At 45.3% G+C, this 21830-nt stretch overlaps 1 protein-coding gene across 7 annotated transcripts; it reads right to left on the bottom strand.

Annotated features, from left to right (window-relative positions):
* Nucleotides 1–5748: 5748 nt before the first annotated feature.
* Nucleotides 5749–20514, bottom strand: LOC140729250 (7SK snRNA methylphosphate capping enzyme-like). Of its 7 annotated transcripts, none has more exons than XM_073048815.1 (5): nucleotides 18558–20486; nucleotides 14073–14291; nucleotides 10377–10503; nucleotides 9913–9944; nucleotides 5749–8655 (listed from the first exon to the last, which is right to left on the bottom strand). In XM_073048815.1, the coding sequence occupies exons 1-5, from the start codon at nucleotides 19803–19805 to the stop codon at nucleotides 8518–8520; spliced, it is 1764 nt and encodes a 587-aa protein (XP_072904916.1). In that variant the 5' UTR covers nucleotides 19806–20486; the 3' UTR covers nucleotides 5749–8517. The 7 variants fall into 7 exon arrangements, with proteins under 7 accessions (XP_072904916.1, XP_072904918.1, XP_072904919.1 ...); XM_073048821.1 differs by having other exon boundaries at nucleotides 8519–8655; nucleotides 10377–10430; nucleotides 18558–20507; XM_073048817.1 differs by lacking the exon at nucleotides 9913–9944 and having other exon boundaries at nucleotides 10377–10430; nucleotides 18558–20495.
* Between the last annotated feature and the right edge of the window lie 1316 nt (nucleotides 20515–21830).

Genomic DNA, 21830 nt, shown 5'->3' with positions numbered 1-21830 from the left:
GGAGAGGTTTTCCGACACCACTTTGTCAGGGTGTTGACTTCTTCTGTCAGCAGCCTTATTATTAATTGAGATTAGGCCAATCGTAATGACATCAGCAAATTTAACTGGCAGATTGGAGCTGTGGGTGGCAACAGTCATGGGTATACAAAGAGAGGGGGCTGTGTTAAGGGTCACAGGGCAGAGGTAAGGGATTCCACTCTTACCACCTGCCAGCAATCTAACAGGAAGTCCAGGATCCACCTACACAACTGGGGGTGAAGGCCAATTACTTATCGATTTAATTAGTAAGCATATCTATTGCAAACTATGTACAATATTGTACAGAAGAATTAGGCACATAAATTTAGTTAGAGTGCCAAGACTTTTGCACAGTACTGTAGTAATTTTATGTATTGTGTTGTACTGCTGTTACAAAAAAATTATGACATGAGAGTAATGATAAACCTGATACAGATATGGGTTTCTATTGTGGACTGAGTGGAAAGTGGGAAGGAGTGGGAAGCACATTCTGTAACTATCAATAAACCAATTGTTTGGATCAAATGACTTTGCCTACAGTCTCAGGGTTGGGTATGCCTGCACCAATGTCACTCCCTGTCCCTGGCACTCCTTATCTGCCACCTGTCTCACACGCTCAACCCTTACTCTTTCCAACATCCTTTGTTCCTGCCAGCTTTACAGACTTGCTCTCCGCTCCATGTTGACAAATACAGTACAGTTGGCCCTTATCTGTGGTGCATTGGTTCTGGGACCCCCCGTGGATACTAAAATTCGCAGATGCTCAAGTCCCTTATTTAACATGTATCAGTGCAGTGGTCTTTAGGACCCAGCAGAATCCCGGACGTTATTTAACGTCTCTGTGCGGTGGACATTAGGACCTGGTGGCACAGCTCTGAATCCACAGTGTTTCTGTTCACGAAAATAATCACAATCGCGATTGAAAATAAGGTGGAAGTACAGTACACACTGTGCAAAAGTCTGAGGACCCTAGCTGTACACATGCACCTAAGACTTTTGCACAGGACTGTAGGTCTAAGCCTTTCTCTTTAGTCAAATACATGGAATATTCCTTATTCTAATCCTACAAGGCTCCTCTTACCTTGTTCTCCAGTTTATCAATGGCTTTATCATGAACACAAGAGATTCTGAAAAATGTTGAAAATCCAGAGCAAATACACACACACACACACAAAATGCTAGGGGAACTCAGCAAGTCAGACCTAATCATTGGGGTAGAGGAATGAACAGTTGATGCTTTGAGCAGAATCCCAAAGACAGCCAATTTCTTTTTCCCAGGGTAGAAACACCAGAGCATTTAGGATGAGAAGAGATGGATTTGGGGGAGGGTTGTAGTTTTTTTTGCACGATGTTGGGTGTTAGGAGTGTGCTGGCAGGGGTGGATGAAAGATGGACTTTGATCAGAGGAAGTATACATCAAGCATAACAGCTGGGATCAAGAGATGCTTAAGACAGAAATCAAAAAGGGGAAGGCTAAATGAGGACACAAGATGGCTTAAGTTCTTAGAATCCTGTTATTAAGAGCAAACTAGAGAGCATAGGTTCCTTTAAGGATTAGTGTGGTCATCTACATGTGGAGTAACAGGAGATGTTCTTAAATGAATTCACAGAAATGATGTCTTCGACATCCCCATTATGAGGTACTAGAACTCCTAAAGTGCATAGAACGCAGAACAGTGCAGCACAGGAACAGGCCATTCAGCCCACAATGTTGTGGCTAAGTTTGCTGATGATACAAAGATAAGTGGAGGGGCCGCCACCTATCTTTGTATCATCAGCAAACTTAGCCACAAAGCCTCTATTCCATAAACCAAATCATTGATATACAACGTAAAAAGAAGCAGCCCCAACATGGACCCCTGCGGAACACCACTGGTAACCGGCTGCCAACCAGAATGGGATTCCTTTATTCTCACTGTTTCCTGCCAATCAACCAATGCTCTATCCACGTAAGCAAGGGAAAAAGTTACTTAGGTCCTAGTAGAGATATTTGTATCTTCATCAAGTACTGGAAGACTGCAGGGTGGCTAATGTGCCCTTAAGGAGGTCTACAGGGACAAACCTGGGAATGACAGACCCACAAGCCTGACCTCAGTGGAGGGAAAGTTATGGAAGATATTCTGAAAGGAAAGGCAAGGACTGATTATGGATAGTCACCATGCTTTCATGTGTATTACAAAAGTGTTTTCTTTTAAAAAGTGACCACAAAGATTAATGACAACTTAAACAAGTTTTTGATAAAAGTCTCACATGGTAGGCTGATCTGGACTGTCAGATCACATGGGATTTATGATATAGTCAATTGGATACTAAATTGGCTCAGTGGTAGGTGTCAGAAGGTTGTTATGCAGATTAGAGGCCTGTGACCAGTAGTATGCCACAGGAATTATTGCTGGGTCCTCTGTTTGCCATCTATATTAATGATTTCAATTAGGAAGTTTGCAACTGACACCAAATTGGTGGGATAATGGACAGCAAAGAAAAATGTCTATACAGTAGCATCTGGATCACCTAAGAAAGCGAGCAAGGGAGTGGCAGATGAAATTTAACTCAGTGCAGCACTTTGCAAAGTTAAACCAGTAAATGGCAGGGCCCTGAAGTGTATTGTGGAATGGAGACCTAGTGGTACAGGTATACAGTTCCCTGAAAGTGGCAACACCAGGAGACAGGGTGGTGAAGGTGACTTACCTTTAGCAATCAGGACATTGAGTACACAAATTGGAGAGACCACTCTTGAATTATGTACAGATCTTGTCACCTGCTAAAAAGGGTGCTGAGACTTGTGGGGGACACAGAGGCTGAGAGGTGACCTTGTAGAGGTACACAAAATCATGATCAACATTGCTAAGGTGGCTGATCATTGTCGTCTCCCCCCCCCCCCCCCCCCGTAAAACAAGAGTTTTATGAGATGTTATGAGGGCAACTTAAATTCCCTTATAATGGTGGGTATATGGAGGAAGAGGGTTGGTAAACATTTCAGACATTCCTCATTCCTGGAAACCAAACACTACACTTGTCCTCTTTCTTCTCTCCCCTGCCCCCCATTATCCAGGAACTCCTCCAATTCCCTCTGCAAGACTGTGCCTCAGAACCACATCCTTACCCGTGTCACTGGTGCAATTGTGACTTGTGGTAATAACACTATGCTTTACCCCACCCCCAACATGTGCACAGGTTGCTGAGCGACTTTAACCAGGCATTATCTAGACAGCACCATTCTACAGTCAAATTTGTTATTGGATCTGCCACCTTAATTTTTATTTTTAACCAGGCTCGCAAAATAGGTATAACTTCAATCATCACTGGTTTCATAACCTCACTTTCAAGGACTCTTTACAACTCAAATTAGTATTTTCTTTGCACATTGATTATTTGTCTTTATGTAGTTTTTCATAAATGCTATTGTATTTTTCTGTAAACTCCTGCAAAACTCAAGATAGGATTATAGTGGTAAACAAAGTAAATTATTGAAGTATGTGAACCATCTATTGTGACATGAATTTGATTGTGGCTGTGCTCTGATTTGTTAGAATACTTTCACCTGAGAAGTTAAAATTTTGCCCATGTCTCCATAGTACTGACGACTGACTGGAGTATTACCAGCATTCCATATTCCTGTTTGTACCTTTCTTGAAGGTCAGTGCTGGAGACTTTCTTCCACTGGATAAAGCAGTAGGTGTTGGTTCACAACTATACAATCAGTATTAATTTGTGTGTGCATTTAGCTTCTTCCAGTTCTTGGACCCTCCATTTCAGAATGTTTGTCCAATAAAGATTGGCTTTGTCACATGTACATCGAAACAGTGAAATGCAACATTTGCAACAATGACCAATGCAGCTAGATGATACACTGGGCCAGCCTGCACATAAGCATGCCCACAATTTAGTAATCTTTATATCTTCAGGATGTGAGAAGAAACCCATCTGGTCACAGGCAGAACTCCTTGAAGACAGCAGCAGGAATTGAGCCCGTATCACTGGCACTGTAAAACACTGCCATACCCTACCATATTACCCTGTATAGAGGCAGTTTGCTGCTCCAAAACACAGGAATTCAACCCACCTGTCACAGAATCTGCAATGTAGCAATTGCAAGTGAAGCAGAAATTAGCTAAACACTACAATTAAAAACATACCTTTATTGTATTCCAAATAGCTGCACAAGTGAATTGAATCAGCTTGCTGCTCACTCAGCATACTGAAGATTATGATCAGGACCTCATTGGAATCTCAAACTTGTTGGCATTTACCAAACAAAAGTTGCATTGCCTTGGGTAGGTTGGTCTTGTCAAAAGCCAAGAGCAGGGCAGAGGCTTCAAGGACTCAAAACATTATCAGTGCCAACCAGTAGCTCCACGTCTCAGTAAATCCAAGTGTGCTCTTCATCTGCATTTCCACTGAACACTCATTGTTTAGCTCTTCCACAGACTTGGGACTCATTATGAGCAGTCTCCTAATCCAATCAGATTAGACAAGTAGATCTATCCTCCTTTCTCAATTTGCATTTTCACATTCAGTGAGTTTTGCAATCTTCCCATCATTTGTCCTCTAGCCTGCCACATCCAATTTTCAATCCACAAACTTAATTTCTACATGTTTCCTGCAACTAACTTTATGCCTTTAAGCCTCTGGTAGAGCTATTCAACCCCAATGTAATAATAAATTATCCTACAACCAAAACCTATATATACAAAAATTAAGTCACTCAATTCAAAGTGTGCCTCCAGGAACAGTCATCTCAATTGGTCCTCCTATGGCAGGAGTCATGAACATAGTTTAGCGCTTCAGGCTCCTCTGCTATTGTTTAAAATGTTGCTTATGGACTCTGAGCAGCTGTCTCCTCTCCCCCCCATTTCAGAAGCCATGTTCCTTCAGTACAATACAAATATCAACCTCTCAGGATCTTGCACTTCTCATCTACCAAATTACAAATGCAAGCCTAGCCAGCCCAATCCTTTGGAGTCCAGTCCAGTAAATATGAACATTTCCAATACATTAAAAGCCTTGAACTGTACACAGATGTAATCTCCCTAGAATACTCATTTTCTTTAGAAACCCTGGATCTCTGCTTCCATCACACTAGCAATCAGCAAGTTCCACTAGCCACTGCGCAAGCCTGTTCCTCTCCATTTTACCCAAAACCCCTTCCCCAAACCCTTGAAAAATGGGTCCTTTTGTTTACCTGTCTAAATCATAACAGCCTGTAAACAAACTGCTACTCTTCTGCTCCAAGGGGAAATGACTTACCTGGCAACCAGAAAAACTTGGAACTATTCTGATCAACTTTTCCAATTCCCCAAGACCTTGCTTTCCAGCTTAGTAACCACAATTGCACTTAGTGCAACAGACCAGAAGCATTCAATTCATTCACGCTGAACGAGATGCCTACTCAAGCTACAAACTGTTTTCCCTTATCTACACATCTGTCAGTCTTTTAAAATGTGTTATATTTGTACAATGCTTTGTGACCCACAATGGGCTTTAAAAATACTCAGCCTAAAAGCACAATTGTTGTGTATGAATACCAAGATCTCACATGGTTTGACTTCCCAAATGTCCTGATTCACAATGTGCTGGAACTTTTAGGTTCCCCTGCCATTTTGTCTGTTAACCAATTTAATCACAAATCAGAGACTGCTAGACAAGCTCTCAATTGAGAAAATTCTCTACTTAATGGTGCTCCTACCAAGTTTAGAAAAGTCAGGAAAGTTAATAGAAGTGAGTCACAACTGTTTAACACTCTTCCTTTATTGTAATGACACTTGATGTACGTTTGACATTGGATTTTTGCAGCATATTTTTTTTTTTTACAAAAATTCACAAATGAGTTTTTCCTGAAACATTTTTTTTATCAAAGGCAACATTTTTACTTTTCTTAAAAATCTAGAATCTCAAGTTTATTTGCACTTTACCGCCCACACCCCCCCCCCCCCCAATGCAGACATGTACAGTTGCCCATCCTCCCCATTTAGAAGCTGCAGTGAACCATTTGTCAAAGATACAATTTATCATACTGAAGAAAATTTCTTAATGGAGCTGGTAAATAGCTGGAAAAAGCACCTCTTTTAGAAGCCATGGCTTAATGTACCCAATAGACCAGTACAATTAACCTGGAGGCTCAGTCTGTCTTTAAATCAATTTACCTCACTGAAGCTGATGCTGTGACCTGGGTCTTAAGGCAGTCACAGCTCTTCAGAAGCACCATCGTCTTTTTTTCATGGAACTGGGCCTGAAAGACCAGGACAGATCAGGGTAATGTTGTAGCTGTTTCATCAAGACTGCTAGAAAATTAAACCTGTAGTAGAGACTACAACTTAAAATATAGGACTGAAAGTCAGAGGATATAACAGTCAAAATTGAGGGAAAATGGCCATTCTTACTGGATCAAGATAGTTCTCTACTGCCAGGTTAGTTTCCAGAGTGGAAATCTGTTCATTTTGCCCAAAAGGAATGTAGGTCAGTCACCCAAAAGGGAACAGCATTGATCATTCTCCCTCCCAAAACCTACCATTAAACGGATTTAAAGTAATCTGGGAATATCCACCAGCCAGATGTCTAAATCTGAACCAAAAACAAAAATTGCATATTTGAGGTATATTTGGAACTAGCAGCCCCGTGAAACAAGGGCAAAATATGATGAGCAAGAATGCTACTGGGATGGAGATGCAAGAGGAATGCCCCTTTGCCACAAATCCTGGGTTACCTCAAGGTCCAGTCAATTAGTAATCAGATGTGCTCTAGCACTGTCCCTGCAGACAGGATGGAGGTGGAGAAACAGACCACAGCAAGCCCTGAAGGTTGTGAGCAGATGGATTTTGTAATTAGATCTGGAAACCAAGCCCTGGTTTGTACTTGTACTGGTCTACCAATGGGGGAAAACATCATTGTACAGCACAATAGAATGGTCAACTCTCCTCTGATCCTGGGATCTAAACACTCGCAAGGCTTAGGCTTCCATTTCCAACCCCTAAAGAATTCTTATCTTACAAAATCAAGTACTCCAATTCCACATAACCAGATCAGAAGCACAGGAGAGTCAAAAGCAGAAATGTTACTCATGCCCAAAGCAATGGATGGCCCTTACTTTCAGAACAGAATTTCCATACTGTACTGCAGGAGTTATTTACAGTGCATAGCAACAAATCAGAGGTCATAAAAGTTCCCCTTTCTTCTTACTTGGTCTAAATGAGAAGGGTGAGAGAAGTATAGGGAAGAGACAGGCATTGACTCTGAATACATTTGTTCTGCATCTTTCCTGCATTTAGACCAGGTTAAAATTCCCCTGAAACAATCAAACTCATCTGGTACATATTTTTAAACATTAGAAGTCAAGTAATTAATCTTAATGAATTAAACTAGCAGACTGACTTTTGTTGCAAGGAACACCCTTAATTTCAGGAGAGTCAAGTTTATACAAATATGAACACACCTCAACAGAGTTTCAAGTCCAGAGTGTATCTACAGCTATATCCCACCACAGCACAGCAAAGTGAAAAGGGCAACAGAGACTTGTGCCCTACCCAGTTACACAGCAAGATTGCATTTAAGGCCTTCAACTGAACTCCTGCCCCATTCACTTTTTCCAAATGCAGGGAGCTTCAAACAAACATGTACCAGAGGAGTTAAATATTTCAAGGGGATGGCTGGTGAAAACTATGTCTTGATGCTTCTTGAAAGGATTTGCCAATTCTCTCCCTCCCAAGGATGTGAGTGCTCAGTGGAGAAAATCTGAGAGGTTGGATAAGAAAGGGACATAGAGGAATTACATTTTGTTTTGGAATTAAGCAGTTAGTTCAGTGCAACTGATATCAGCCAGAAGTCACTCATGGAAAATTTCTGATAGACCAATCGGTCCCAACTTTATGCCATGGATCACTATCATGGACCCCAAGCTGGGAACCTCAACAGACCATTAGAGTGAGGGTTTACATACAGCATACTGCAATCATCTCCCAAAATACATTCCACTGGCTGTAAACCATGACATATTCCCATGGTAATGAAAGCCACAACATAACCCAAAACAATGAACTATGCTGGCAACTTGAAAAATAGTAACATCCATTAAGCAAATTGCTCTCAGGAAGTAGTTCATTCTCCTCCGCAAGGGCGGGTGGGAATGTCGTGGCTATTTCCCCTTCAGTGGCCAATGAAAATATGATCTATTGCTTTATGTGTAATACAGCTTTGAATTTTCTCTATATGCCTTTCTCCACCACCTTGGATTGAAGACCTACCAAAACAATAGGAATTTGACAAGTGCAGTATTGCTGGAGGCAATGCCACTATTCTGAACGGTGAAAACCGCTCCGATTATTTAATGCATTTTCCTGCCCAGAGGTGCCTAAATCCAGCAAATGCAGTTACAACCCTAAAAATGCTTTATTACATTCGTGAGCCTTATAAAGCAGACTGAAAGAACAGCATGTCAATTTAAAACAACCAAAAAGGCAGTGCTCATGATGGACTAAGCGTCCCTTGTAGAATCTTCCATTGGCTTTAAAAAGAGGAGATGGTCAGGAAAGAGCCACCGATGAACGAAAGAAACAGAAACAGCAGCCAGAAACTGGCTTTGGAAGTCTTAGCTTGCACTGGATTGACGATTCTTGTGAAAGAGGTAAACGGGACGCTGGAATCCTGCCAAAAGAAAAAGTTTAATTGGCCTTTGGGGAAAAAACTCAATAAAAACAATGAATTAGAAAACCAGACAATACCCAGAATGTTGGTTTCTCAGTACAGTACAAAACCCATAAATGATTTGTGTAGATTTGTCAATGCCTGGAACCAGACAAGAAGCATGCCAAAGTAAAATTATCTTGGACCAAAATTCAGAAACACATTCTCTTACTTTAAGTCTTCAACAACCCCTCTGCTGCAACTTCCCACATACAATTTCAGATTATGCCACAAATACACTTGAAGTATTGGACAAACTTCTATAGAAGTGTAGTGGAAAGTATCAACTGGCTGCATCACGGCCTAGTATGGAAACACCAATGGAGAAGGTAGTGCATACGACCCAGTCCATCAGAAGTAAAGCCCTTCCGAACATACAGTACATCTGCCTGAAATGCTGCCGCAGGAGAGCAGCATCACCACTCAGGACACGCTCTTTTCTTGCTGCTGCTATCAGGTAAAGGTACAACCTCACAATCATGAACAAAGGGGATAACTTCACTCACTTGCCCTTCCGTTGAAATGTTCCCACAACTAATGATCTCACTTTAATGACTAACTCATTATCTCAAGTTCTCATTATTTATTGAGATTTATTTACATCTGTACCTGTAATGTGTCACCTTCTGCAGTCCAGTTGATCTTTCATTGATCCTGTAATAGTAACTACCCTACAGAATTACTGAGGAAAATCAATCTCAAGGTTGTGCATGGTTACCAATGTACTTTAATAAATTTTACTTTGATAGTGAAATGCTCTGGATGTCCAAAAAATACCATACCTGTACTCAGCTCCTAGTTTACAAACCTAAATATGATTTTATAATATGGGCAATTGTTTTGGTAGTTTAGAAACTCACTCCTGTATAAATTCACCCAAAAGCAAGCTGCAATGTTCAATATGGACATAACTAATCATTGTAGAAAGGTAACTGGCTCCCAAATGCCCTCTACATGCTGAAATAGCTCAGATACAGGTAGACTGAGTTGATCAACTAATTAAGACATATTTCTGAATTTGGTTAATGTTACTAAATTAACACCTTTTTTGGTATCTTCAAGTTGTGAGGTATTCTGTACAACACCAATACACACTGTAATTTAAAAGGTAAGCATTCACCTCCTAGTTTGTAATAGGGCTGCTAGTTTCCAACTGGCAGAAAATGCAGGTTATTGCCAAGCAGAACGTACCAAAATCCAAATACTATTAACGCCTACCTTCATAAGGCCTTGCACAGCCACACCATAGCCTAGTGGGGGAAATCACAAGAGATTCAGATGAAGATGGTTCTTTGCCCATTGGATTTCACTCTTGCAGGTACCAACTTTACCGTCCAACCATCCAAAACAGTTCCATTGATCACTCAAGGCAAGTACTTAACCAATGAGACTTGACCACGACTTCCAGGTGGTAATTCCTGGCGTATCTGAAAAGTATTGTCCTCCTCCTGCACCCCACTAGGCATCGTGTACTGTGAGGATCCAAAACAAAAGCAACCCTTCATTTCATTGCTTTTAACCCCGCTCCCAACCCAGAATTTCTGCAAAGTGTTCAGTGCTGGAGGAGGCCACAACCTGTGTGCATACTCCACCCCTCAAAAACCTCACCAGCTGAGCAAGCAATAAAAGAATATTGTTACCAGGATAAGATGCTGCTTTTTCCTTTAAGCCCACCCTCTTACCTTTAGATGTGCTTTGAGGTGTTCCCACCAGCTCATAACTGGAAAATCCAACTTCTGGGGACAAAAGATAAGACGTAAACTGATCTGGTTTAAAGATGATTTTATAGTAGTTCCTGTAGATTGTCTCCTGTGGAAGAACAAGTTAAAATAGTGTAAACCATCTGCAGCTGAAAGGAGTAAAGCAACAGGAAGTCAGGTTCACTGAACAGTCCAGATTCTGGACTAAGGTGTTTTGGACCACCAAGCTCACTCTGGCAACACTATGCATAAACGCAGACTTTTAACTCTCCACAGCCAAAATACAACAAGCAAAACACCCAGAAGGAAATTAGACCATCTGTATCCAAATCCACGACACCTGACCTCTTGGTGAGGTTCACAAATGGATAACAGCCTTCAATACATAACCGCCTAAATCAAGGTGCATAGGTCAAAGATTTTGGCCTTTATCAAAATCTACATATTTCAATCAATGTATAAACAACTTCAGCTGATTATAATGACTTTAGGAGATCTAGGCCTCATATGGAGCCAGTGATCATTAATGGAGAATGTGTGGAGCAGGTTAAGACCTACAAGTATCTGGGAGTACAGTTAGACGAGAAGCTAGACTGGACTGCCAACACAGATGCCTTGTGCAGGAAGGCACAGAGTCGACTGTACTTCCTAAGAAGGTTGGCGTCATTCAATGTCTGTAGTGAGATGCTGAAGATGTTCTATAGGTCAGTTGTGGAGAGCGCCCTCTTCTTTGTGGTGGCGTGTTGGGGAGGAAGCATTAAGAAGAGGGACGCCTCACGTCTTAATAAGCTGGTAAGGAAGGCGGGCTCTGTCGTGGGCAAAGTACTGGAGAGTTTAACATCGGTAGCTGAGCGAAGGGCACTGAGTAGGCTACGGTCAATTATGGATAACTCTGAACATCCTCTACATAGCACCATCCAGAGACAGAGAAGCAGTTTCAGCGACAGGCTACTATCGATGCAATGCTCCTCAGACAGGATGAAGAGGTCAATACTCCCCAATGCCATTAGGCTTTACAATTCTACCGCCAGGACTTAAGAACTTTTTAAAAGCTATTATTAATGCTTTTTGAGATAGTGATTTAGATGCACATCATATTTTTTACTGAGTTAAGTATTGTATGTAATTAGTTTTGCTACAACAAGTGTATGGGACATTGGAAAAAAAGTTGAATTTCCCCATGGGGATGAATAAAGTATCTATCTATCTATACTGACCCACCCATCATGCCTCTGGTGAAGACCGCTGAGGAAAGTTTACTTTAAGCATGAGAAAACTGAACAGCACTGTGCATGGGTACAATACTACTTGCTACTAAAACCTCTGATTTTAAACCTCTGCTGCCTTGCGGCCAGACCCACCCACGGGAAAGGCTTCGGGAATAAACCCGAGGAAGAAATCCAGAGCTGGGGTCCCTAAGGCAGTTTGATGTTCTTTACAACTTCACTCCGGCAACCTCTGCGATGACACTGGTGCCAAGCTGCATCGGCGCTTGCCCTTCCCTTGGACTACAGCGACGTGAAGAGGGGGAACCTGCTAATCTTCCCACCCAGGAGAGGACCAGTCCACCAGAGGCTCAAACCCATGATCCACAGGGATCGACGGCTGCCTACTACTACTACAACAAACCAGGAGGTGGAGGTCCACAAACCAACCACATGCTTAATTGTATTGGTCCATGGCATTAAGATTGCGAATCACTGGTGTAGAGAAATCTCATTGTCCAAGCAGTATCTCAGGAGATAACCCCCAATTTCTTTCTTCCACAGTTGCTGCTTGAGATGTATTTCTCCAGAAAAAAAAAATCAGTAGTGGGTTTACACTGCACATAACCAGTTGAATTTTCTGATTGATAATCTAGATTCCAATCTTATACCATCACTACAGAAATATTCAGTGACAAATCACACTGGGCATTGCACCGATATGAAATAGCACAATTGTCCCGAGTTCATCTAGGGCAGGGGTTCCCAACCTTTTATGCCACAGAGCAAGGGGTCAGGATCCAGGAAACGCTGTCTAAATGTAACAAAACCACACATGCAACATTTTGTTTGCCATCTGGGAATTTTAACAGTTTCCAATGTGCTGGGAGGAGCCAGGCTAACAAGACAAATATTTGTGCGCTACAAATTCATTTTGACTCATTAAATTTGTGGCTTTCCTTTCACATGGGAGTCGTACAAGAACCATCCAGCAGGCATAACAGCCAAATCAGAAAGATGTGACAGTAATACATCACCTCAATTCCTTTACTACTCACGGTCAAGAAGCCAGTCTGAATTGATCCCACCAGTTTCTTTTCTCCTCACCTAACTGGGGAAAATGTCAAATACTAGAAGATATGAATTCAAAGTTGGCTAGTCTAAAGGAGGCTGGCAGAGCCTTTTCTTCCCCCCCAAATAGTGGAAGGTGCCTTGAATGGTCTGCCAGTGACAGTGAAAGCACATACAATAGGGAATGTAGGGATTGGAGAGACATTGATCCCATACAGGCAGAAGAGCACTAACATAACTGTTATGTTTGGCCTAGTGGAGCTGAAGACCCTGATCCTGTGCTGTACTGATCCTTTTAGAACCAGAGTCCATGTTTGCTGTTCAGCAATAAACCTGTTACCATGAGCTCATTCAAGGCCCGTGGGCAACACCATGCTAATCCCACAGAGCAAGGTACTGAGGCCATAACCTCTGCAGCACCAGATATCAATTACAGTCCAACTTGTAGTTCAGCACCGGGGGGGGGGGGGGGGGAGGAGGATGAACTAACAACACCCTAACTTTTAAATTGCAATTCTATGATTCCTTGCTTGCTATGTTGGGATTGACAAGTACTTTTTGGCAACAAACTTCTACCAATCCCCCAAAGGAGCCCTCCACTGAAGAGTTCAGCGAAGTTTGAGAAACATTGTTCAAAGCTCTTAAAACACAGGTAGCAACTGCCACAGCCACTTAGTTTTCCTGCACCAATGATAAACTTGCTGCTCCAGGGCAAAGGGTCAATCAAGCCCACTGTGCCACCAGCTGGAATTGCTCTCAACCAGATAACAGTACAGCACAAGAACAGGCCATTCAGCCCACAACATTGTGCCAAACCAGCTAAAGGGCAAAAACACTAATCCCTTCTACCTACATAATGTCCATATCCCTCATCATCTTCATATCCATGTGCCTAACCAAACATTTCTTAAAAGCCTCTAATGCATTTGCCTCTACACAGGCAGACCCTTCAGACATTGACCAAAAAAAAAACTTGCCCTTCACATCCCCTCTGAGCCTACCTTCCCCTCACCTTTAATGCATGCCCGCTGGTATCAGCCATTTCAACCCTGGGAAACACGGCATCTATGCTTCTAGCCTTGTAAACCTCTATCAGATCTCCCTTCAACCTCTGGTGCTCCAGTAAAGAAATCCCAAGTTTATCCAGCCTCTCGTGAAAGCACCCTCTCTCCAAAGCATTAACATCCTTCTTACAGTAGGGCAACTGGGGGGGCAGGGGTAATTTTATGTTTAGCTCTAAAAGCAAACTACTGGCAGTAAAATTTCTCAATTACATCAACTGTACCAACAAAAACCTCAGATCTCCAAGTCCTCCCCTTCATCTCATCCATTCCAATGACACAGGTATTCAGATGTCACACCAAAACCTCAACGCGCAAAAGCATTAAGCCTAACAATTTACCGTAAGTTTCCGTCGTTTTCCATAGGAAGACCAGGGCTGTGGCTCCAGGATGAAAATCCCGCCCGGCCGCAAATGCCTGTAGATGCGCTTGAACATTCGTTTCAGCCCGTCATCGCCCCAGTTGAGATGAATCCATTTTGTCAGACTCAAGCATAGGATGACATCATATTCTGGTCTCTGCGTTTCCAGCAACTCGTCCTTCTCCAACACGTAGTTTCCCTGTAGGAAGGTGAAAAGGTAGTATGGTCTTCAATGCAGGCTGTCCAACCGTTTTAAAGTTAAAATGTGCACAGAGACTGGGACAAGATCAAAGACAATCTATGATCACAAATCCACTGCACATCTAATCCATAATAATTACAGGAAGGTCTTATTGTTACTCCCATTAGGGAGGTACAGTAGGCTGAAAACAGTTAAAAAAACAGCTTTCCTTGCAATCCACAAACCCAACCACATTCCTTTCTTGTACTGTGTGATGTTTATAGTTCGTTACATCTGTGTAACACAAGGGGTTCCCAACCTTTGCACCATGGACCAATACAATACCATTAAGCAAAGATCTGTGGACCCCAGGCTGGGAATCCCTAGTGTACAAATCTGTAGTTGCACAGGTTTGTCTACTTATCCAGTAATACAAATACTACCAATAGGTATGAAGACCATTGCTCTAATTAAGTTACAAGCTGGACAATTGACCTAGCTTTAAATATGTCCCATTAATTTGATTACACAAGGCTTACAGGCACTACCTTAATTTAAAACCAATCACTGGAGAGAATTACTTATTGCTATGTTGCCAACCAAAAACTCAACTTCCCTCATTCTCTCGGTTGCTTTAAATATACCTCATACTTTTGAAAGAAGTTTAAAATACATCTGTTTAGAGAAGCTAAATGGTTTCAAGCTTAGAGAATGAACCATTCAAGTGTGGTATCCAAACCAGGAGCATTTGGGAAATGTATCACCCATACAAAATAAATGGAGTAGCTTCATTCTAAAACATGATTTCCAACCCTGGGGTCCAGACCCCTCATTTATGGCATAAAAAGTTTGGGAACCCCTGGAAGTAGAAGCCAACAAGTCCCAGGTTAGAGGCAAAATTGAAAGTTTGGTATAGAAATCAAGACCAGTTTAACCTGTTGGCAATTAGCAGTCAACTGCAACAACAAGTCATCGATACGGAGGTCAATTTGCGGCAGACTGCTACCAGAGACTCGGGCTGAAGTCAGGACTTCTCCACCTAGTCAGCATCTAAGCAATTAGTACTGTCTTAACAGCACAGGTAATAGAGCTGCTGCCTGCTGCACAGCTCCAGCACTCCAGGTTCAATCCTCACCTCTGGAGCAATGTGATATTTGCACATTTTTCCTTAAACATTATAAAATAGTTGTAAACTGCCCCCTAGTGGATATGTGATGTGGGATCTGGGAGAGATTACATAATCGGTGTAAACTAGTACTGAACTGACAGTGGACTAAAGTTTTTCCTGCAGTGCTACCATGCCAATTGCCGGCAGGTAGAATTAATAACTCTGCAATCCACAGTTAGAAACACTGTCAGACCACCCATTCAGCAACCAGCCGATTCCCCAGCCTGACAGGACCACATCGGGCAATTTGTAGAGCCCCAACACAATTTAGAATCCTTGTACTGTGAAGATACCAAAGGACAACTTTCAGATGTAGCTTTTGCCCTCAATCTCCCAAGATCCATTAATGGTTAATCTGGGGGAGATATTAAATTCTAAAGTAACATGTCAAGGATCAAATCCCTCAGACTTTACAATTCAGTACGCAGCCATAAAAAATCATCATTAACTGCACATCACAAATGTTAATTTCACCAGATTTGGAGAATCAAAAAAGCAAACTGTCCACTGACAACTGAGCATTTCAATTCTACTAAAAGTATGTCAAATTAATGAGAGAATCCATGCCAAACTCACGGTCATGGTATGGTAATTAAATTTGAGTGGTGTGCCTTTTACAATTAAAACACCTACTGTTTGATATCCACTATTAGGAAGTTTGATTGATAAATGCAAGCAGAAAATCTTTTCCTTGTGAAATTCTAGCAAAAATTGGATTTTAGTGGCTGCTATTGTCAGCTTTGAAGTTGAAAACATACCTACCTCATTTAAAAATACTGGTTTAATATACAATTGCCACAAGGACTTTCAATGCAAAAGCAATGGCCTGTTACAGGGCAAATCAAGTGTGCATAGGTGTTAACTACACCAGTACACTATTAGTTCAATAGACCAAGTGGTCATCAAATTCCACAATTCGATTAGCAACAAACCAACCTAAGGGTTCACATGCTGGCGGATTTACCCCATGAAACTTCAGAACCTTGAAATCACTGTTTCCCCAACACCCAAGACCTACCCTGCACTGACAGACCTCTCTGCCTCCATGGACCTATCGCTAACGGTCAGGAAATGACCACTCTGCAGGAATTGGGGCAGTTTATTCTCATACTTTTCAGTATCAGCAGGGCTAATTAACACCATGTCTTTGGATGAGGGGTCCAGTTGAGCTAATGGACATTTTCTGTGGGAACTGTGGGTCAAGATGGACCCCGGTCCCTGGAGCAGCAGGGCGATGCTCACTGTGCACAACCACCTGCTTCACTATAAAAATGTCTTCCATTGGGATTTCACTGCAGTGAACCATTCACCACTCAGAGCAAACTATACCAGTTTTAGCACAGTACACTTGACAAGGTACTTCCAATGTTTAACGATGGCCTTGCAAAAAAAAACACAAACCAAGAAGTGTTCAAGTCTTTTGAAAGCAAGTGCACACTAACAGCCAGGTAAATGGGAACTCATGTTAAAGCATTTATGTAGTGGCAGATAAAACTACTTCAAAAAAATTCAGCTATTTGCATCTTCTCCAGCCAGTGATATTTACTTTTAACAGGTGGAAGCCCAAGATTTTTCAGCCCAAACAAAAACTGACATCAGTCTACTCTTTAGCACAAGTGATAAACAAACTGGGGCTCAACCACCAACTGTGCTGAGGTCCTGGATGAAAAGACGATTTTTGCCTCAGTAGACATACTTGCCATAGTGTGAGACAAAGGCTTATTAAATAGCAGCTATCACCTCTTGGTCTGGAACTTGAGGGGCATTCTGAATAAAAAGATTTTGACCACGTAAGTATGGAGACAGAAATGTTTCCCTTGATTTGGGAGGGAAAATGGCGAACACTCCAACAGCAAGAAGCATTTAAATAAATGAAGGTTTCAGATGAAAGGCAGCTGGATTAGAAGATCACTGAAGGAGTAGATGTGGAACAGCAAAACAATAACCCATTCACTGGCTGTTGGTTCCTCAGCCCCTCAAAGCCAGCACATCCTACAAATGCCAGTTTAGTCCAACACTGAACAGACCAGTGTTGGGCAACCACAGACAACTGGATAGGTTCACCCTCACCCCCTATTCCCCAAATACTCCCCTGGAACAGCCCAGCACTCACTCCACCCCAGCACCCTGACAGTCTCAACCCCCTGACACTTTAACGGTCACTCCCCACCCCCTCAGATACCGTGACAGTCTGACCCCCCTCCCAGCACCCTGACAGTCACTCAGTTACACTGGTCTCTACCTACCCCGGCACCCTGACAGTCACTCAGTTACACTGGTCTCTACCTACCCCGGCACCCTGACAGTCACTCAGTTACACTGGTCTCTACCTACCCCGGCACCCTGACAGCCACTCAGTCACCCTGGTCTCTACCTACCCCGGCACCCTGACAGTCACTCAGTCACCCTGGTCTCTCCCCCCCCCACCCCACCCCAGCACCCTGACAGCCACTCAGTCACCCTGGTCTCTCCCCCCCCCACCCCCGCACCCTGACAGCCACTCAGTCACCCCGGTCTCTACCCACCCCCGCACCCTGACAGCCACTCAGTCACCCCGGTCTCTACCCACCCCCGCACCCTGACAGCCACTCAGTCACCCCGGTCTCTACCCACCCCCGCACCCTGACAGCCACTCAGTCACCCCGGTCTCTACCCACCCCCGCACCCTGACAGCCACTCAGTCACCACGGTCTCTACCCACCCCCGCACCCTGACAGCCACTCAGTCACCCCGGTCTCTACCCACCCCCGCACCCTGACAGCCACTCAGTCACCCCGGTCTCTACCCACCCCCGCACCCTGACAGCCACTCAGTCACCCCGGTCTCTACCCACCCCCGCACCCTGACAGCCACTCAGTCACCACGGTCTCTACCCACCCCCGCACCCTGACAGCCACTCAGTCACCCCGGTCTCTACCCACCCCCGCACCCTGACAGCCACTCAGTCACCCCGGTCTCTACCCACCCCCGCACCCTGACAGCCACTCAGCCACCCCGGTCTCTACCCACCCCCGCACCCTGACAGCCACTCAGCCACCCCGGTCTCTACCCCAGCACCCTGACAGCCACTCAGCCACCCTGGTCTCTACCCACCCCGGCACCCCGCACCCTCTCACCTGGACGAAGGTGACGTTGTTGGGGAAGCCGGACACAGTCTGACGGTCAAGGGCGACGGGCGGCGCGGCGATCGGCCCCTTGCACTTGGCCAGCGATATGGGGAAGCGGCGGCCCGGGGCCCTTGCTTCCTCCGACAGGTAGTGGCGGATGTTGCGGCGAGCCGAGTGGACGAGACCGCCGTCGATGTCGACTCCGACGATGCGGGCCGGCCGCAGGTCGCGGGCGATGCGCAGGGTGAGGTGGCCTGAGTTGCAGCCGAGGTCGAGGATGTCCTTACCGCGGAACCAGTCGGCCCGCAGGACGGCGAGGCGCGGATCGTCGCCGCGGTCCGGGTTGCGGTAGCCGTAGTACTTTGTGTAGTTCCCGTACTGGAAGCGCCGCTGGCGGCTCGGGAAACTGGGCGGGCCGCCCTTACCCCGCGGCTTCTCCGGCGTCCATTTCTTTCCCTCCCCACCCTCCTCCCCCTGAGCCGGGGCCGGGGCCGGGGGCTTGCCCGGCTCCGACTTACTGCAAGTCCGCCGCCTCTTGCGGTGCCTGGTCCCTCCTCCGGCCGCCGAGCCCGGCTCCGCTCCCCGCAGCACCGGCGACACGATCTCCTCCCTGCAGTTGATGGCCGTGTTCAGCTCGTAGGGCTCGGGCTCCGCTACCACGTCCGCCGCCGCCGCCGCCGGCCCGGGAGGCTCTTCCACCGGGTGGTGCCCGTGCCGGTGCCGCCGCTTACGGCCCACCTTGAGCGGCGACGGCGGCACTTCCGAGTCGCGGTTGAGGCTGAGCGGGTCCGTGATGTCGCGGGGCACCAGGATCTCGACCGGCTCCCGGCTGCGACTCGGCAGCGGCGATGACTTGGGCGTCTCGGCGTTGAGCGCCCGGCTCACCTCCTCGTCCAGCAGGCTGTTGAGGTTGAGCGGGTCGAAGATGTTGCCGCCCAGCAAGAAATTGCTGGGCAGCACCGGGTCGCAGTCCGAGGCCGCCCGCTGCCGCCGCTGCTGCTGCTTGAAGCCCGGGTGCTTGAAGCCGGAGCTGATGCTGCTGTGGCGCCGCTTGCAGCCGCGGGCCTGCAGACCGTTGCGGGGCCGGCTCAGCTCGGCTCCGGGAGGAGCAGGAGCCGCCGCCGCCGACTCAACCACCCGGTCGCCTTCCACCACCTCCTCCGCCACCTTGGACAGGTACTCGGGCTTGAGCAGGGCGCCGCTCCCGTCCTCCAGCGGCTGCTGCTTCTTCTTCATCATCATCATCATCGGGCTCATGCACGCTTCCTGCCGGCCTCCCCCGGCCCATGCACGGCCCCCTTTCCTCCCGCCTGCCCTCCCCCTGGTCCCCGTCGCCGGCTCGCTACTCTTCCTCGCCGCCGCCGCCGCCGCCAAACTCGGGCTTCCCCCCTTTCGCCTGCGTCGCCCCGCCGCGTTTACGTCCAACTAACGGAATCCCACGTCGCCGGTGACGTCGCCACGTCTCATCAGCATAAATGAATTATTCATATTCCGCCACCCAGCGAACAATCAATTCAGCCCCTTCTCGCTTCTTCTCCTCCTCTTCCACCACGGGAGGGTTTTTTGTTGTGTTTATCGACTACCTCTCTTTTCCTCCACTTGACAGTTTTTTTTCCAGCAAAGAAAAATCCAAAATGGCAACTTTAAAAGGTTCAATTGTCAAGTTTGTGGAACTTATAGGGTGCAGATATAAATCCTGCGCCGGCGGCTCGTGTTCGGATAAAGCAGCACGACTATTTCTCTTAAAAAATAAAAAAAACACTTTGAAAGCTGTTTCCCTTCTTAAAGCCTTACTCCCTAAAACAACCCTGCAGCCACAAACGCACACTCGCTCTGTCTCCTTAGACTGCGCTTGCGTCTGTTTTTATACTAGGCTTGGACCTCGTTTTTCTTGACGGACGTGGCCTTTCACCAATGGACACCCGAGTAGACGAGGAGACCGTTCCAGGTGGAACTCCGCCTTCCACACTCAACCAATAATCGTTGACATTGTGGGAGGGGGCTAGCTCCTCGGGAAGATAGGAGTCTAGTAAGAAAATATTTTTTAATTTACTTCTGCGGTTCTAGTTTTTCACCCACTTTCATGGAAATATTTTCCAGAACAGGTCGCAGAAGACAGAGCAACAGCAAGGATACCAATTTTTAAAAGTGTTTTGCGATTGTCAATCAGGCATTGGCGTGGCCCCCTATCTTCTTCCACGCGACGATCATCGGATGAAAACAAACCGACTTAGACTGGAAGCCAGGCGACAAAATTTCACATTCACGTCAGAGAATAATTTTTTCGAGCTCGTCGGCTGCTACTGTCATTTTGCGGGCGATATCGTTTATTTACTTTCGTTGCGTTGGTTTGCGCCAATTCCACTTCCGGCGCGAGAGCTCGGCGCCTACACGTGACCCAGAGGGCAGCTATGCGTACCGGGAGTTGTAGTTCATGACCTCTGCACCATGACACCTGCATTCCTCTGCTCTTTCGTTCCTGTGCCCACCCCCCACTTCCACAACTAACCAAACCCAACAATGGCCATCTTCCCTCCACCTCAACACACGGGGCAAAACAGATTCGTTACCCTCGTGGCACGTCAGCTGCTGAATATAATCCAGCTGAACCTTGACAGGAAGCAACTGCAGGACGGCAGCTGGTTGGAGATTAGTGTTGCAAAATGGCTCGTTTTTGCCTCAAGAAACAAAACGCAGCAACCAATATTTTTGCATTGACATTTCGTTAGTCAACCTGAAAATATTTCAGTGCTGCCAAAGTTGTGTTATTCACCAATAAACTCCAAGGCTTTCCAAAGCCATACCTCTAAGCATACATGACTGAAGGATTTAAGGCCAACGATACTTCTCCTACATCTAACCAAAGTGCTGTGGAAATGCTTAACTGGTGAGGTTGGCACCTCCAAACAGAGGGAGTGAAATATAGAGTAAACACTTCAGGTCACATTTTGCTGTTTATATTCCATCCATTTTCAAGTCCTGAATAAAATCAAACTTTATCGTCGTTGCTCTACCTCAAACCTTGCTATTGGGTGTGGAAGCTTATGTACCTCACTGACCCAGAGATCCATTTGGCTGGAGTCAGGGCTTTATGCTTTGGCTTTTGATAGTGTCACCCATGCCCTAAAGGTCAAAGGGTAGAGCCCAGACTAAGGGTTGTCCACCGGTCCTCCAGGTTCTGAGGATTCAGCTCAGGGCTGACAACCCTGACTGGTGAAACAAAATTGTTACGGAAACAGAAATGAAGAATCCTTCGACATCTGAGTGTGGCAGTATTCCTGC

Source organism: Hemitrygon akajei, chromosome 6, assembly GCF_048418815.1.
Source record: "Hemitrygon akajei chromosome 6, sHemAka1.3, whole genome shotgun sequence".
Classification (NCBI taxonomy): Eukaryota; Metazoa; Chordata; class Chondrichthyes; order Myliobatiformes; family Dasyatidae; genus Hemitrygon; species Hemitrygon akajei.
Note: the sequence above shows the minus strand (reverse complement) of the source record. Positions and strands in the feature narration are given on the sequence as shown.